At 36.1% G+C, this 19245-nt stretch overlaps 1 protein-coding gene across 5 annotated transcripts in view; it reads left to right on the top strand.

The window, feature by feature from the left end:
• Positions 1-7872, top strand: part of LOC149542998 (AP-5 complex subunit zeta-1) — a 175866-nt gene extending 167994 nt beyond the window's left edge. For all 5 annotated transcript variants that reach the window (XM_089797919.1, XM_089797918.1, XM_089797921.1 and 2 more), the window contains 2 exons: positions 4910-5114; positions 7600-7872. In XM_089797919.1, coding sequence (XP_089654045.1) covers positions 4910-5114; positions 7600-7655 — 261 coding nt within the window. In that variant the 3' untranslated portion in view covers positions 7656-7872. The remainder of the gene's footprint in view (positions 1-4909; positions 5115-7599) is intronic.
• The last annotated feature ends 11373 nt before the right edge of the window (positions 7873-19245 follow it).

Raw genomic sequence — 19245 nt, 5'->3', positions numbered from 1 at the left:
TTCTCCAATATATATCTACCTTTTATAAAACCAGTTTGAGTGACTGAAACAATGTTCTTAGTAATATCTATAATCCTCCTTGCCAGCAACTTAGCAATAATTTTATAAGACAAATTAAGCAGGGTGATGGGTCTCCAATTCTTGACTAAAGATCTATCCCTGGCTTTAGGAAGCAATTCAATGATTCCTCTATTCACATTACTGCCCAGAGAACCATTATCAAAAGCATCATTATAGAATAACAGAAGGTCTTCCCCAATCCAATGTAGATTATCCTTATAAAATTCAATTGGCTGTCCATCCATTCCTGGACATTTGTCATTGGCCATAGCTTTGATAGCCTCTTGAATCTCTTCTAAAGAAATTTTTCTACTCAACTCTTTCACTATCAGAAACCTTCTTAGGGATCATCTTCAAACATTCTCCCAATTACTCATGCTGTTCTTGATCCAATTCCAAAGAGAACAATATAGAATAAAAACTGTAAAATGCTTCCTTAATAACCTTTGGGTCATTAGTTTTATCGCCCTCAATCTGAATATTTTCAATCTTTTCTTCCTTATGTTTAGCCCTAATAATGTTAAAAAAATATTTGGACCCTATATCACCATCTCTAAGCCAGTTCATTCTTGCCCGAATCCTTTGCCCTTGGATCTTATATCTATGAAGAAATCCTAGTTTATGCTTGATGGAAACCAAAATTTTCAGCAGCACTGGGTCATTTGGACAATTTTGAAGAGCAAATTCAGCATCATTGAGATCATATTGAAGATCATTTTCTTCATTTTTATCTTTGGCTACATTTTTCCCAATAAATCTGATAAGATTTTTTCCAAGATTCCACCAGATGGCACCACTGTTTAATTGGTCTTACAGACTGATTACATAATTTGGATAAAAAAGTCACCATTCTAGTAGCCTCTTTATTATTAGGGTCTTTCAGCAAAGAGGTATTTAACTTAAAACTTTTTCCTTTGTTGCTCTCTCTATTAACATTGTGAATCTTATTAATCATCATCCTTGCAGAAATAGGAGAATGATCTGACATTGCAGCAGGAGACACAGTAATAGGAGAATGACCCTCTTCAGTCTGAAAGGAGAAAAAGGAAGAATCATAGTATATCCTATCCAATCTACAATATACTCTATTCTGACCCCCTTGATTATTGCACCAAGTGAACCATATGTCATTAAAGTTCTCTCTATTATTCTCCAATGGATCAATCAAATTAAAACATCTTCTAAATTTACACCAAAAAAATTGCTCATTGCCTTTCCATTGATGCTTCAGACCTCCTTGCTTATCATATCCGGCTTCCACCATGTTAAAATCTCCTATAAATATCCAAGATGCTTTCAGCAAGTTAGAAGAACACCACTCGCATAACACAATTCTATCCCTATAATCATTTGGTGCATAAATGTTACATACCCCAATTATATCTTCCTCAACTTTAAATGTCACCCACAGTGCCCTTTGACATCTTGAGCATCCATGTTGTAGGATGGATTCAGCCCATTTGGGCCCAATTAACATGGTCACTCCACATTTGCCTTTCTCATGCTCAGAGTGAAACCCTAGAGCATTATCCCATAAAAATTTATTAATACAAGATGCGTGAAAATTGACAACTTTAATTTCTTGCAGACATACAATATCCTTATCTTTTAACTTATTACACCACTTCCTAACAATATATTTCCTATCAGTCATTTCCAGACCCCTAACATTCCAGCTATGAATGTTTAACATCATGAAAGGGGTTGAATAGAGGGAGTCGTAAGAGAATTATAGAGCCTATTGAAACAATTTGGGATGGCATTCTTACTACCAGAACTACCCGAAATTGACCTTTTCTCATATATTTTCCTTTTCTTTTTAACAACATCAGTGAATTGCCCCCGGCCTTTGCATTCAGAGTTTTTTGAATCACAAGTGAGGGAGAACTGATCTCTTTAGGTATACCAACCCTACTATTAATGACCTTTGCCTTCTCTTTAATGGATTTGATAGCAAGCTGCTAAGCATTCAATCAGGTAGGGATCTCATCAATACTAACCTCAACGACCTCTGGTGTTAAAACAGCTCAAGCCATGGGATGAACTTCACTAGGAATATGATTGGCATGTACAACCGGAATCACCTCAAAATCTTTATCATATAAAGGATTATCTAAAGAAACAAACTCACCACATTCCAAAGAATCAGCTTCAGAAGGGCTTTTTGATGGCATGGACTAGTTAGACATAACGCCATCCAATTTTCCCTTTGGAGTAGATGGTAAACCATCCTTGTCCAATACTTCAACAACATTAACCCTCTCCAGGATATTTTCCTTGGTATTATCAACATTCACCTTAGCTTTCTGAAAATGCATATTGCGAGTCGAACAATTTTTCTTAATGTGACCATTAAGTTTACAATGAAAACATGCATGCAAATTACCTAATAGAGAAACTTCCCAAGAGAATTTATCTTCTTTTAAATTTAGGGAGATAATATCAGGAAAAATCACATCTGGATCTAGGGCCACAAGAACACGCACATTTAAATGCCGAAGAGTAACCCTAGGCTTTTCAATCTGCAAAACCGACCCAATGGGTTTCAAAATATGAGGAAAAAAGGCCAAAATTCAGCTTGGAGATTATAATTTCCACCCAATTTGGCGTAGATTTTTTAATAACTTCATCAAAATTATCATTAGATGACCAAGGATATGCTCTAAATAAAGAATGACCAACATTCCAAAAACCTTTTTTAATATTCTTTCTTGCATATTATGGGATTTTAAAAAAATAACGAAGAACCTTTTTTGAATCATTTTGTAGAGTTAACATGTAATCCAAATTTTTTTCCCCACACAACATTTAACCAATCATCAAGAAATTTACGCGAAGGCAAAGCATTAGCATCTAAAAAAACAAAGAATATGGCAATATATCTTAACCTACTCTGCTCTTCTCTAACAACTTTAACCATATCTTCATTGGGAGACAAGGTTAGGGTTTTCAAACCGTCAAAAGGGCTCCTACCATCTTCATGTTCATGAACGACTCCTCCACCATCTCTGACATCCCGTTTATCTCCATGGGTTGCGGTCCTCCCATTTCCATTTGCACACTCAGAAACTAGAATCCTCTCAATCTTGCTCTTGAAACAAGCCGTCTCAGGGAAAACTAGCACTGGAGTCTCTGTGAGGACTGCCTTATACGAAGGCTTTTCACTCTTATTCTCAAAGCCACCATTTCCCATGATACCTTCACTACATTCATCCTTTCCATCATTACCAGAGATCACTGGTTTATCATTGTTTGAAACATTATCAACCCTCAAACTTTCATCATTATCACACACTGGTTCACCCGACGGCTCACTTGTCGCGGCCACATCATTACCTTCAATCAGCCCCCGTCACATACGCAAGCCAACATCGGGGTTGAAAAACCAACTCAAACTGGCAAAGAAAAGATATGCAAAACCACACACAGATCCATGCGAAGGCACACGAGAAAAAAAAACATGGGTTAATGCACACAAGACCAAAAAGATCATGAAAACCACAATAAAAAAAAATAGGGACATGATAGCAGTTTCATGCAATGGGACAAGCCAACAATGCCGCACGAGTCTGATGCAGTGTACATGTACGGAGTTGCAGACCGTCCTTGCCAATCATTATCAAATGAACTTTCATTATATGAACTTCTAAATAATATTCATAGATGAATATAGATTTCTATATTTTTATATATATCCGACATATTCTTATTATCATATAGATATAATAATGTGAAGGAAAAACTTAAAATATACAATATACCTTATATACCATTATGGAGGTTTGTGCCTTATGCCTTCACCACGTTATATATGGTAGTACTTTCTTTATGGATCCCATGCTCAAATACTCCTTTTTGTATTACATATTGCTTTTCCATACTTTTTCGTTGTTATCCCTTGCTCAATAGACATTGTCCTCTTCGATTCCCTTGTTTGTCTTATCGGGAATGTTGGATTAATGATGTGTGAATGTTGTTCACCCCTTTACATTCATACCAAGGACCCCTGCTTACTTGGACGATGGGTCGTGTTCCGTACACCGCCCTATTTCCTCTTTATGTTCTCACTTCCTACTTCCTTCCTTCACCTCAATCGTCAATCCCACATTATATATGTGGTTGGTCTGCCACTTTGTGACCCTTAGAAGGGTTGTGCTCCTCATTTGCTTCCTGCCACTTATATAGCAATTATATTTCTTATTTAACATTATGCATTTAAATATTTGTCCACGTTAATTAATATTAATTAATTAATAAATTAATATATAGTTCATTCAATATTATTTTATCTCGATATGATATTAACTAGTAATCATGTTATCATTATAGTTTCTCTTGACATATTAATTAATTAATTAATTAATATTGTTCATTCAATTATCAATATGGTTTTATCTTGGCATATTAGAATTGATAAATATTATAATACATTGATTAGTATGGCTAAGAGGGACTCACAGTTATTGAACAATTTATATATGCCTCAAAATATATCCATATTATGTATTGATTTTCGTTTTTTTTTAAAGAGATAAGTATTATGGCACCACACTGGGTTGATCGAATCAATTACAAGGAGTGGCAATGAAGTGTTACGGTAAAAATAACCATAGAGAGCATATTCTATGTCAAGGAGGTGGGATTAATCAATTGCAGATGAAATACTGTTCCATAAATGTGTACTGTCATAATTCATGTATTTTTTATTTATTTTTGTATAGCTTCATAATTCAAGGATATTCAGAATAATCTAGTATTTCCAAAAAACTTACATTTACGTGCACAAGGGATTACAGTTGTGACAAGCACACTAAGAATATCAGGTGATTGTGTTGTTATATTATCTTAGGTGGCGCGTTCTCGCCATGTCTTAGAAAAGACAGTTTGGAGGCGTGCACGAGACTACTTGGGTTTAATGACTGAGCCTGCAATATGTTTGTCAATTCTTGGTCCTTCAAGTGGTTGCCATGATCGTGCTGCAACTGTACGCTGGAGTGAAGGTGGAACAAAAGCTGTTGCACATATTCCATTTTATATCTTGGGAGAAAATGAAGGTACACCCTGACAATGAACTTCTCTGTGGTCTGTAGAATGTTTACTTTATTGTAGAAGATGATTTTGTATCTTCTTTCAAGTAAATAACACCCGTGGCCAATGTCTGCCTTGAACATTACTTATTAAAACTAATCATCCATACATAATGTGTCTGTCACTGGGATTGTACGAAAAGATAAGCACCATGTAAAATTTTAGGCTCTGATAACTTTTCATATTACTTGACTCGTTCTTAGTAAATCACGGTCCTCCATAATTCTCAGGAAGCTAAGAGTGATAAGACATTGAGCTGATCTGTGGATTGACTGCTTAAAAGTTCTTCCTAATTTAATTTTATCTCAAGAGAAGACATTTTTATTTCTTGAATTCTAAGTATCATAAACCAATGTACAACTTGATAGAAATTGTAATTAGATTTATTCTATTGCATTTTAAGTTTATATATGTTTTTACTTTATTAAAGTACAGAGATAACACGTATTTCTCACAATGTAATTTTGTATCTAGCCCTGAGCTGAAGAAATTCAAGGTTTTGTTAGATTATCCATTTGAGACCAGGAATTGCTAAAAGATAATCAGTAAGATGTAACCTCGTGCCCAACTCTCATATCTTCACTACTTGCTGGATTTAGGAGTTGAAATACATATTTAAAGAGTTGATATGTAATACAGTGTTTCATGATTTTTTGGTTCAAACTTAAAACAATATTCAGATATGTAAAGTCACTTTTATAGACCTTAATTATTTTTCCTATACTCCATCATAAGAGCTGAACAATTGCTAAATCTAGATGATGTACCAACTAGATAACCTATATCAGATTTAGTAGTAAAATAAATAAATAAAATTTCCAACAAGCTGCTGATATGTACTTTGACCAACCAATTTGGATGCTGGGATTACAATCTTTCATTTTCTTGAAACTTTTCAATTTGCAGTAGCACAAGGAAGAGTTGGTTTATAAAAAGAACTTTATTTGTCTCCAAACTTGAATTAGTTAAGAAAAATGTACCCACTCTAAATCATGAAAATTTGTATAAAGACCTGCATTTATTATTAAGTTCAAGAAGTACTGCTACATTTGATTCTCATCATCAATGTAGACAGTCATAAGTTATAACAGTTATTTTGTTATGGTGGTTATTAAGGTTTGGATTTGGATCAGACTAATTTCCATAAACCCATGAAGATGAGGTGTTTGTCAGTTTTCTCATACCATGTTTGGACCCTTGCATTAGTCCCTCAGTTATGATCTTTGATAGTGCTCTTTATTCACTGCCATCCCCTGCTCTGAGAAAAAAAAATCTCTCGTGGAAACCTGTTTCCCTGTCCTCCTGTCCCCTCATCCCGGAAACCTGGTGTAGCATAGAAAAAATAATCACAGCTTCAAATCGCCATAGGAAATGCTGGACACAAGTTTGCGTAAGCAGCGATATTAAAACCAAAGCAATAGGAGGAATATTAAAACCATGCCCTTGCAGTAACAAAGGTTATTTATTGTTTACTAATAAATGGAGTATGTCCATGAGGTTTCATGGAGTACATTAGCATTCTTACAAAATATTCAGCAATTACATTATGATTATTATAAAGGATTTGTACAATGTCATGGCAAGGTGGCGATATAGGAGCTTTTTCTTTAAGATGTTGAAAAAAGTTTTCTCATGTGTTGGTCTTTCAGATCTATTGATCTTTTTTTCGGAAGTTTACCATCTTAGAGAAATCATACAGTGGTTTAGTATAGAATTTTGCAGGGCCTAAAAAGCATCTAATTTTCTTCATGTTGTTTTTTATCAAGTAGCTTTATGTTTGTAGATTTGACCCCTTTGTCAATTTATTTTGTATGTGTGTGCACTTTCTTAAAGAAGCATCGCATATGAAAACTGTGGCATACAACTCACATTCTGTAAGTTTGTATTATGTAGCTAAAGATGCTCTCTCTCTCTCTCACACACACACACACATTCCCACATACATACTTTCATTTTGCTATAGATTGATATATAATCTTGAAATAAGGTGATAAACACTTTTAAGCAGATGGATCCTTTTGTCCTGTCATTCTAATGATGGCTACTGGATGCAATATTAACCATTAAGACTCCCTGCCCATATGTTAGAAAAAAGATGTCTTAGCTATGTTTGTTTCGGCAACTCTTTAAAAAAAACTGTATACTGAAGTTTAATGTCTATTCAGGTAAAATTTAATTATCTCCAATAGGGACTGTTTCCCATCATCATATTAAGTCCTTTCTATACACTTGTTTCCCGTCAAAATATTTAGTTATTTCATGCTGTGCTGTGCTATTCTGAGCTATGTGACCTCACTTCACTTCAGATCGTAGCCGAGAGTGCACTTAGCAACTCATTTTAATATGCTGTGTGCCAGTGTCATATATAGTCCTTTTTTCTTTGTATTTTCCTTTCCTGAAAACGGTAATAATCTGTATTTTTTTATGTTTGTGTATTTATGTTTTCTGTAGGTTCTCCTTTTCATGATTTCTCTCTCTCGGAGATTCTTGGCAAAACAGAGACATGAAAGAAAGTATAAGTATACATAGGCGTACACTGAGATTAAGATAGATCACATTCTATATAATCAATCAAAATGTGGTTAAATGTATGGATAAAGTGTGACATTACCATGATAAATTTTATATGGAGAGCATGTTCTCATTTCATCTTGAAATGCTTGAGTGACAATTTCATCCAAATGATTGATAGCAATATAACCTTAATATGTTGTGTTTTGTTTCTTATGCTTCAATGGTTTCATTTGAAAATCTTAGCTCAGATTGTCATGGTGAAATTATAATTGCATATAAAAGAATGATAGAAATATTGCTCAAAGTTTTGTGTCCTCTTTTGCATTAAAAATATTGGGCTTACCGAGTCTCTTCTGAAAACCACAATGCAGTAACTTTGGTTTGCAATAGCCAAGAGAAAGAGATTGGTGTCATCCATTTCTTTTTCTAGTCATTGTCAGATTCTTCTCAATCATAATGACAAGCATGAATATTTTATTGACTGATTAATGAACTTTAATTCCATGGAAGGCACTCACTTCATTTTTACGTGTTTCGAGAAGGATTTGAATGTGTTTCACTCAAAGGATTGCACCAATCTTATTACCTTACAAATTTTGAAGCAATATTTATGTAAGGTGAATAGATAAGCAAGGTGGGATTGTGGAAGGTAAGCAAATGATTGATGAGGCTCTTATGGTGCATGATCTGCGAGGACAAAGGAATGGTGGTAACTGGACAATAATCAAAATTTTGATAGGGTTTGTCAAATGAGACTTCTTTAACAATGATTTTAACCCAAATTTAACTTGGCCCTGAGGCAAGCTTGGATTTTTGAGTTGCACCCCCAACACTTAAATTTTATAAAACATAAACATCTGTAGAATGACCAGTTTATCACTATGTAATAGAATGGTATAGAAGTAACTATAAGATAAGAGTGCTTGGTAGCTGGAAGATTAACACTCTTAAATAATATTTAAAAATAAGTAAATTATGTACTGATTTGTGCCAAGAGTTTTCTATCATTTAGATGGAGAGAAACAAACAAAAACTTCTAACATGTGCCAATCACTCTATTTTCATTTACATTTCTGTCTCCCAAGCATGCAACATAGAATGCATATGGATAAGCCAATAAGATTTGTCAACCCAGATGATTAGTTTAATTTTATTGACTAATTAAATTGACGAGAATGGGGAAGAAATACATAAGCAATTTGCATTGACTTGATTGTTGTGGAATAGGAAAATAAACCTTTGCATTTAATTAATTAAGTACTTATTTAATTAAAGGAAAATTGTAGAGGAATAAGGATAAATGAAGAATTGATTAAATAAATTATTAATAATATACAATTAATGAATGGAATAGGATGTAAGAATAGGAAATAGTTTAATGTGGTTAGGTGTGGGTAATTTTAGATGGCTATGAGGAATAGCCCTTGTTCAAATAGTCAAGATCACCATGTGAGCTAGGGTTTTTTGGTTTTTTTAATGTGGGGTAGAGCTTTCTCATTTCCTTTGTCTTCAATCAGAAAATGAACTTGTATGGCTTAATAACCTAGGAACTTGTGTTTGAGTTTTAAAATGAATATCATATCCAATGTTAATGTGATTAATAGAATGGACATTGTATGGTAAATTCACTTAAAATGAAAATGTATGCTTTGATAAGTAGTGAATGCTTGGGGATCTTTAATGGTTTGGTTTATGTCTTCCATTGTGATCTTATGTATGTTGTATGCATGTTATGTTGTATTTCTTAAGAAAAAATGTTAGTCTACATTTATCCTTGTTTCCAAGGATCTTCGGGTGGGGCATCACATCTGGTATCAAAGCCCATGTTTCAACATTAGGGTCTCTGTGTTATGCTCCCACTATGACATTGGATATTGAATACTTATGTATTGATGCTTATATTAAATGGCTTGTGATTTTGATATAGTCTTGTACGCTTTCATGAGATTCTAACCTATCTTGTCGTCTCCTAAGGGATGCCTCTTGCATGTGGATGTGGTAGAAGTTGTGGCTAACATAATGCCCTCTAAAACGACCAAGAGGAAGAGTAACATGAGGAATGCCATAAGGAAGAGTGTCAGGAAGGAGAGAGACAGGGTGAGAAATGAGGTGCAATTGAGGCATTGGTGCCTTTGCTATAGGAGCTTATAGTTCAGTTGGGGCCTTGAATTGAGACTTCTCAACATTGTGGTTCACATGATGGAGACTCCCACATGTCTTAGCACAGGGAGGAGAGAGGAGAGTGTGAGCATGAGCATTCTTGCACACCACTCGGTGTCAGGAGGGCACACACGAGAGGTAGAGTTGTGGGTGATGAGGACCCCATTCAGTTAGACATGAGGAGAGACCTGGAATAGTCTCAATCACCTTTCTTTGATGGAAAGGGAGGCTACAGTAAGGTTGAAACTTAGTTTTTGGACCTAGGGCATTGCTTTGTTATGCATCCTTATGCAAGCAACCTAAGAGCCCATTGTGTAATGATGAACATACAAGATCATGCTTCCACTTGGAGGAACATGAAGGAGCAAAATCTCTAGGTTAGTTTGGCAGGTCTCACATGGGAGATATTTGAGGAGAGGTTCAGAGAGAAGTTTGTATCTTCTTTGTACAAAGAGACTCGGGTGGATGAGTTCCACGAGATTAGAGAAGTGAACATAATAGTGGAACAGTGTGAGATAAGGCTCTTCAAGTTGAGATAGTACTTGAGCTACAACCATGATGAGGTACTCCTTACTCATCACTTAGTTCGAGGTCATAAGGGCTCTATCATTAGGGATGTCCATATGGACTGTCCTAGGACATTTGCATTTGTTGTTGAGAAGGCGAAGATTGCCAAGATATTACAACAATAGAGCAAGTGCATATAGTCACAGTGCATGACCTATGGGGTTGGTTGTACTTTCTTCTCAAAGACAGTTTGCATGACAAACTCATACCTAGTCAGCACCTTTGAGAGGTGGATGCTCTCGAATCAATAGTTAGTGCAACTTCTAGAGTCAATAGGGTGGATAGAGTTTAGGTACCACAGGTGGGAAGAGGCATGACTTTCACCAAGGTAAACAATCACAACAGAGTCGCCTAGCCAAGAGAGGTCATCATGATTCTAGTAGGGGGAGCTTCCAATAGTCTAGTGTTCCTCGGGGAGGAGACAACTAAGTTATAGATAAGGTGTTGGGGCATCCTTTTCTTGTCACCAACTTGGAATTAAGTTGATAAGATGTCCTTAGAAGTTTTCAAAATGGTCAAGCAGAGGTGCGACTATGTCAAATATTGCCACGGGGGATGCAAGTGGATCCTATAGAGTATTTGCACCAATTGACAATGGTAAGGCTGAGCATCAAAGTATTGTAGTCAAGAGTACAAGTACATTAGATGGCATTTCTACCATTGTATTATTTGATTCCAGTGCCTCAGATTCTTTTATTTCACCATCTCTTGTTCAACAATGTGGTTTAGTGGCAGTACGATAGGTAGATGGGTGATAGATTGAGTTAGCCACAAGATCCTAAGTAATTGTGGATTCCCTAGTCGGTGGTTGCGTCTTGGACTTGGGCACCTTCACCACCACAGTTGATCTTCATATCCTACCCTTAGGACCTTACAACATCATGTTGGGTAGGGATTGGTTAACTTCTCATTAGGCGAGTATTGATTGTTAGCATAAGCTAGTACAATGTGTCTATGACACGTGGGTAAATTGAGCTTGTAGGGGTCCAAGACTAATCTCACCTCAATTGATCTTAGCTAAGCTATTGAAACAGAGTGTGAGGTATGGATGTCAGATTTTGTAGTCTCTATTAGTGACCTTGACAAGGGTAAGAGTTGAGAGGCGTCGCTTGACAATCACCCACTTCTTTGTGAGTATGTAGATGTGTTTTCAAATGAGATTGCAACACGACATTGATTTTCGTATTGATCTCATCCAAGGAGCAAAGCCTATTTCTCAGGGACCTTATCGCATGACTACTTAGGAGTTGAATGAGTTTTGATTGCAGCTAGAGGAGTCATTGGCCAAGGGCCATATTCATCGTAGTATATCCTTGTGGGGTGCACTAGTCATCTTTGTAAAAAAGAAAGATGGATCATTGCGCTTATGCATTGAGCATCAACATCTGAAAAAGGTGACAATGAAGAACTGATATCCCTTGTCGAGAATAGATGACTTATTTGAAGGGAGTGAGAGTGTTCTCGAAGATTGATCTTAAGTTGGGATACCATTAGCTTCAGATCCACGAGGTTGATATTCACCAAACAACTTTTCGTACACACTAAGCATTACGCATTCACAGTTGTACCCTTTGGGTTTACCAATGCACCATCGGTGTTCATGAGTTTGATGAAGAGAGTATTTTGCACATACCTCGATCAGTTTGTCCTTGCATTTCAAGATGACCCATGGATCTACTCTAAGACTATGGAAGAGCATGAGGTCCATTTAGACTAGATATTGTAGTGCTTACATGACAATCAGTTATATGAAATCTTGGACAAGTGTGATTTCTTCTAGTTTGAGGTGAAGTATTTGGGGCACATCATTGTAGGTGATGGTATTGCAGTGGATCCTACTAAGATTTGAATTATCATTGGTTAAATTAACATCCACTAGTGTTCCTGAGGTTCGCACCTTCATGGGATTGGCAAGTTACTACCATTGATTCATGAAGGATTTCTCTCACATGGCTCATCCTATCACTTCTCTTTAGAGGAAGGGGAAGAAGAATCTTTGGATGGAGCAGTGTGAGTTAGCATTTGAGGCTCTTAAGAAGTGATTGACCAATGTGCTTGTCCTTGTACCTAATCTTGCAGGTGAGTTCATGGTGTGCACAGGCACATTGTTAGAGGGTGTTGGGGAAGTGTTGATGCAAGATGGTTGTGTGATTGCATATGAGTTCAAGAAGCTCAAGGATCATGAGTTGAACTACTCCACTCATGATTTGGAGTTAGCAGTGGTTGTTCATGTTCTTGTATGCTGGAGACATTTCCCTTTGGGTCACAGGTTTGAGCTACATAGTGATCATCGTAGCTTGTAGCATATCTTTCCTTAGCCAAACCTGAATGTATGAAAAAGTTGTTGGATGAAGTTCTTGTGTGAGTACGATTTTGATGTTCATTATCTCAAGGGGAAATATAATATTGTCGCAGATGCCTTGAGTAGAAGGCACAAGATATTAATTATTTCATTGGGAGTGGACCTCTGTAGCTGTAACTTGGAGGCTTTGCCTAGTGTCACTTGGTATCAAGAGTTAAAGCAAAGATTAAGTTTGGAGGTATCCTTGAGGGGTAGTTCATAGGTTATTCCTCAGAGTTCGATGGGCTATTGCAACACTTCGAGTGCATTTATGTGCTAGTGTGAGAAGATCTTCGTTCTTTGGTTTTGTCAAAGGCACATCGTGCACTTTACTCTGCACAACTCAACATCAAGAATATGCATGCCGACCTTAGATAGTTGTACTTTTGGGTAGGGATGAGGCACAATGTTGTTGACTTTATTGCTCAATGCATTGAGTGCCAAAGGGTGAAGGCAAAGCATTGACATCCTATGAGTTTTTTGCAGCCACATTCCATTCCAAAGTAGAAGTGGGACACAATATCTATTGATATTATCACAAGATTTCCTATGACATCACATATGAGCCATGATGCTATTATGGTGACAATGGACAAGTTGTCCAAGGTAAGCTCACTTTTCACCAATGAGAGCATCATACACAACTACTTCGGTTGCTCATGTGTTATAAGAGGATATTTTTTGGTTGCATGGGATCCCTCTTAGGATAATTTATGATAGAGATCTAGTTTTTACTTCAGCACTATGAACATTTTGTTAGCATCCTTTGGCCATGCAACTCAATTCTAGTTCAACTTATCACCTAGATACATATGGACAAACTAAGCGGTAAACAAGGTTCAAGAGGACGTGCTTTGTATGTATGTGATCGATCGATAGGTGAGATGGGAAGTAGGAGGACTATTTTTACTTGGTTGAGTTTGCATATAATAATGGGTAACATAGTTCTCTTGGCATGTCACATTTTTAGGCCTTGTACCGTAGACCTTTTCATACCCCTTTGAGTTAGGATCGTTTGGATAACTAATTAATTTTGGGTCCTAAGATGCTTTAGGATATGGAGCAACAACTTGTTTGTATCAGAGAGCATTTGGTTATTGTCTAGGATTGTTAGAAGAACTATGCAGGTGTCCATAGGATGGATCGTCACTTTTCTGTTCATGGTGACCAAGTTTTTTTTAGAGTTCATCCGCTGAAGAGCTTGATTCATAATGGGAAAGGCTCTACGTTAACACCATGTTTTGTTAGACTTTTTGAGATCCTAGAGCAGATCAATCTTGTTATTTATCGCTTAGTGTTGCCACCTAGTCTATCACATATTCATAATGTTTTCCATGTTTCTATTTTGAGGTAGTATATTCCCGATGTGTCCCATGTTGTTGATTGGGATGTTTTACAGATAGAGTACGTGCAATTTTCTTTAGATCGGAATATAGAGCATATTAGGGTCTAGTGGAACTTGAATGATGAGACTTCAACCACTTGGGAGGATCCCACATGGTTGAGAGATGTGTACCCTTATATTTGTGTAGGCTTCCAAGAGTAAGCCTATGCCTAGAAGGGGAGGATGTAGCGCCTCCTATGTTTTCCTTCTATTTCATAGTGTATTTTGATCCAAAAGATACTTTGATGATTTGTCAATGTATTTGTATATTAAGATGGTTCAATGGCTTTACATTATTTTGATTACCAGTATCATAGTTGCTAGTTGTTAAAAGTGTTGTTATTCAGTTTGATCATATCTAGATGATGATGTTAGTGATGTGACATGATGCCTTTTGATGATGTCAGGTTTATTTTGAATTTGGACATGGATTATCATTTATGAGTTACCAGATGGATATTAATGGATTTAGTGTTGGTGTGTTTTATACTATGGATAGTTGTTTTTTACCTTAAGTAGATATATGCTCAATGATGAAAATGGATTATTTAAATGATTTAAATTAAATGTTTTATTATATGGGTGTGTTGTTATATTGTACCGCACCACTACTATGTGTGGTATACCCATTTGTGCTAGTACAAAGTGGGAAGAGAGTTGTAGTCGCTTGGGAGATCTACACAGTGTCATATTCTCCTTCACATGATTATGTACCCTTGTGTGCTTCAGCTGTTATATATTTAGCATCTACACTTGATGTTTTCTTGTGTGCTGAACAAGCATCAGATGCATTCACCCTGAGTTCAAGATCTGAGTGTGTACCTATACCCGTGACACTAGCACTAGGAGATGGTGTATTTGACCGTTCACATTGAGCCAATTTCATCCCTACAGGGGTAACATATATGTCTATTTGTTATTATTAACCATCTAGTAATTGGTAAATCTAGATTCATAATGCATTATGTGATTAGACTTGTGAGCATGTTTGTGCATTAAGGATTCCACAATTTTTGTATAAAGTTGATACTAAAATGTTGACTTAATTAATTTGGGGGAAATTATATAATTTATTTTATTTTATTTTATCTACTAGCTACTTTGTCATAGTTGAATTCCAATCACTTGGAATTTCCTGATTTATTTTAGAAAATAGGCCAATTTATTTTATTAATCTATTCAATATACTATTTTATAAGTCATTTTAGAAAAGTTCTTATATTGACAAATGGGAACTTTATTTGTGACTTTTACTTTGCAATTTTATGTTTTCAGAGAAAAAGTCATCAAATTGTCCTTTTGGCATTTTCTTATTTTGCTCGTTGGGTGAGATTAGCTTGTTAGATCATCACAAGGTTGGTCGCATTGAGTTCATAGTGGGGATCTTCATCTTTGCTAAGCATTTCATCGCATTTGGCAGGTTTTCCATTACATGGTTGCATTCCCCAAGTTGGGGCATTTCAAGTGAGATAGGACTTTATCGTTTCTTTTATTTCAATCTATTTTAGCTCTTGATTTTGATTGTTTTTTTATGTGAGGTTGAGAACTAGTGTTCCCTTCTAATTTCATGTTTTAATTCGACCTAGTTCAATGAGAATGAACATTTCAATGTTTATGTTATTTAATTTATAAGTTTTCATGGTGTTATGATGTCGAAATTTACATGTGAGCTTGAAACTCAATTTTTATTGGATTTTTGAATGTTTGACCTAATTTCAAAGGTGGATTTTTTATTTTGTCAAATTCTAGCATATTTGATTTTGGGCATATTTTTGTGTTGCCTTATTTTGCATGCACCTAGATTTTGTGTCATTTTTGTGGCATGAGTTTTTTTCATAGATTTGGAATGTATATTAAGTTTCAAATTCATTCATGGTTTTACTTTGTGGTCATTGGGATTCATGTTGACTGTGTACTCTCGACAAGATACCCAATTCAGTGAGTTTATTGTACTTGGTGATATTATTTATTTCCTATATCTAACCCTTGCATTGGTATTATTTGATTACATTCATGAAGTTGGTTGTGCCCACACACAATCATGTGTGTGTACATATGACAAGATCTTGCAAGACTCAAACTTATAGATTTAGGCTAGTTGAGTGATTATTCATTTGGGGGTTGGGTTGGGAACTTGCATTGCTATAGGTACTTGTTAGGTTATGAGCATGGGTATGTAGGGTAGATGTGTGGAGTGGCTTCTCTTATGTACCCCGGCCTTGAAGTGACCGAAAAGGTAATGTGAAGAGGTTCTAACAAGTGATAACCAAATTAATTGATAAGACAATATAACTTAATGATCTAAGAGAAGAAAACACTTGTATGGTTATTGAGCACCTTGATGAAGCTAGTACAAGGGTGTGGTTCCTGTACAGTTGTTACTCCTCTACGGAAGTCTATATGAGGGCATGATGTGAGGCCTCTTGTTAGAGTTAAGTATGTGTCCTCCCGAGGGATTTGAGTTACCATACCATATACAACCTAGGCTTTTCAATGCCAAGTGAGTACAATCCACTAGAGTCCCTACATAGTTATTTTATAGTATGTCTAGCTAGTGACTTGTACTATATTGTTCTAATGATTCATTGAGTCGTAGTCATGTGTTGATTGGTGTGTGTGTGTGTGTGTGTGTGTGTGTGTGTAAGCCTTATATGTAAGCCTCGTCATGTCTAACCTAATGGTGTCCTCATCATCCCCAATAGTCTCAACTGAGACTTGGAAAGATATGGTGTCCGATTAGACATGATGAGAGACCTTCAAAGGTCTCAGCTACCTTTCTTTGATGGAAAAGGAGGTGACAGTAAGGGCGAGACTTGGTTGTTGGACCTACGACATTTCTTTTCCATGCATCCTTATGGAAGAAACTAGAGAGCCTGTTATGTAGTGAAACACCAATGAGATCATGCTTCCATTTAGTAGAACATAGAGTCCTCATGAGAAAAAACTCCAAATTAGTTTTGTAGATCTCACATGGGAGATATTTGAGGAGAGACTCAGAGAGAAGTTTATATCTTCTCAGTAAAGAGAGACTCAGATGGATTAGTTCCACGAGATTAGACAAGGGAACATGACAATGGAATAGTATGAGATGAGGTTCTTCGAGCTAAATGAGTACTTGAGCTACAACTATGAAGAGACACTCCTTCCTCATCACTTCATTCGGGGTCTTAATGACTAAATCATTGGAAATGTCCATATGCACTAGCCCAAGACACTTGTATTCACTACCAAGAAGGAAAAAATTGCTGAGAGAAATTTGGCTAGAGGTTATAGTAGTAGAGCGGGTATGTAGAGTTATAGTGCACAACCTATAGGGTTGATTGTACCTTCTTCTCAGACATAGTCTGTAGGACAAACTCATACCTAATCAACACCTTTGAGAGGTGTACGCTCTTAGATTAGTAGGAAGGGATACTCCTAGATTCAATAGGGTGGACAGAGTTTAGGTACCACAAGTGGCAAGAGGTGTGACTTTCATTGAGGTAAATAGTCATAGCAGGGTCACCCAAACCATAGTAATCAACAAGAATCTAGCAAAGATATCTTCCCGTAGTCTAGTGCTCCTTAGGGAGGACATGACTATGGTTATGGATATGGTGTTGGAGTGTGTTGCTCTATGTCTAGCTTGGTCATAAGTCGACAAGATATCCTCAGAAGTTGTTAGTAGGGTTGAGCAGAGGTGTGGTTATGCCAGAGCCTACCATGGGGGATGCAGGTATATCCTATAGGGTTTTTGTAGTAGTTAATAACCATTAGAGTATCATAGTTGAGACTACAGGTATGTTGCATGGTATTTCTACCATTATATTATTTGTTTATGGTGCCTCAAATTCTTTTATTTCACTATCCCATGTTGAGTGATGTGGGCTAGCGGCAACACAAGTAGATAGGTGGCAAGTTGAATTGGCCACAAGATCCAAAGTGACTGTGGATTCCCTAGTCGGTGGTTGTTTCTTGGAGTTGAGAACCTTCACCACCATAGTGAGCTTCAACTGTAGCTAGAGGAGCTATTGGCCAAGGGCTATATTTGTCTTAGTGTATCCTCATGGGGTGCACTAGTCATCTTCATAAAGAATAAGGATGGATCATTGTGCTTATACATCGATTATCGACAATTAGATAAGGTGACAGTGAAGAACCAATATCCCTTGCTAAGGATAGATGCCTTGTTTGATCAAATGAAGAAGAAAACATGTTCTCAAAGATTGATCATAAGTTGGGATACCATCACCTTCATATCCATGAGGTTGATGCTCATCATATAGATTTTCGTACATGCTATGGGCATTATGAATTCACGGTTGTACCCTTTGGGTTGACCAATGCACCATAAGTGTTCATGAGTTTGATAAAAGGTAGCATTAGATTCAGTATGGTAAAAGCTTCTATTTTTTTCCATGAATGGTACATTCTAGACGAATGGAGATGTTCATATTTTCAAGAGAGATATTATCTTTAATAACATTCTCTCCATCATCTATGCTTTCCCAATAGCATATCAATTCCTACACTTTTGGATCTAAATGACACATTACAAAGTGCTATCTATATTTAAAAGTATGTTTTAAATTTTAAACAACATGATTAAGCCTTCCAAGTAAGATGTGCATTATCTTTTATGTTATGTAATATGGACCAGAAATTTCAAACTCTAATTTACTACAAGGGACCATTTCAAATCAACTATTCTAACCTAAAGTAAGCAATTGAAACATATTTATGACAATATGATAAAAAGGTCCTTTAAAATAGTTTATTCAAGTAATGAGTTTGTTCCTAATGTGGACTTCTACCATTCCTCTTTATGAGTCACTTTTCTTCTTCTAAAAAACCTTTTTGACAAATATTCACATATTTCCTGCACCCATCATTTTGGTGAATAATATTCTTATGCAAAATATTACAATATTTAAAATAAAATAATAAAGATCATATTAGAAATTTAAATATTATTTTGAGATAATTAGAGAAAGAAATACTTCCTATTATAAAAAGTGATTTGTCATATATCATCATTTGTACGACTTCTATTGATAAGTCCCCATCTTGTTGATAGTATATTGTATAAATACACCATATCACCTTATTTTAAATTTCTATGATTTATATTGTAATTCCTCCATAATGATTG

The sequence above is a fragment of the Cupressus sempervirens genome, chromosome 8, assembly GCF_028749045.1.
Source record: "Cupressus sempervirens isolate cs-2001-9-10 chromosome 8, ASM2874904v1, whole genome shotgun sequence".
NCBI classification, from domain to species: Eukaryota; Viridiplantae; Streptophyta; class Pinopsida; order Cupressales; family Cupressaceae; genus Cupressus; species Cupressus sempervirens.
The sequence above is the reverse complement of the archived record's forward strand: the minus strand, read 5'-3'. Positions and strand labels throughout refer to the sequence as shown.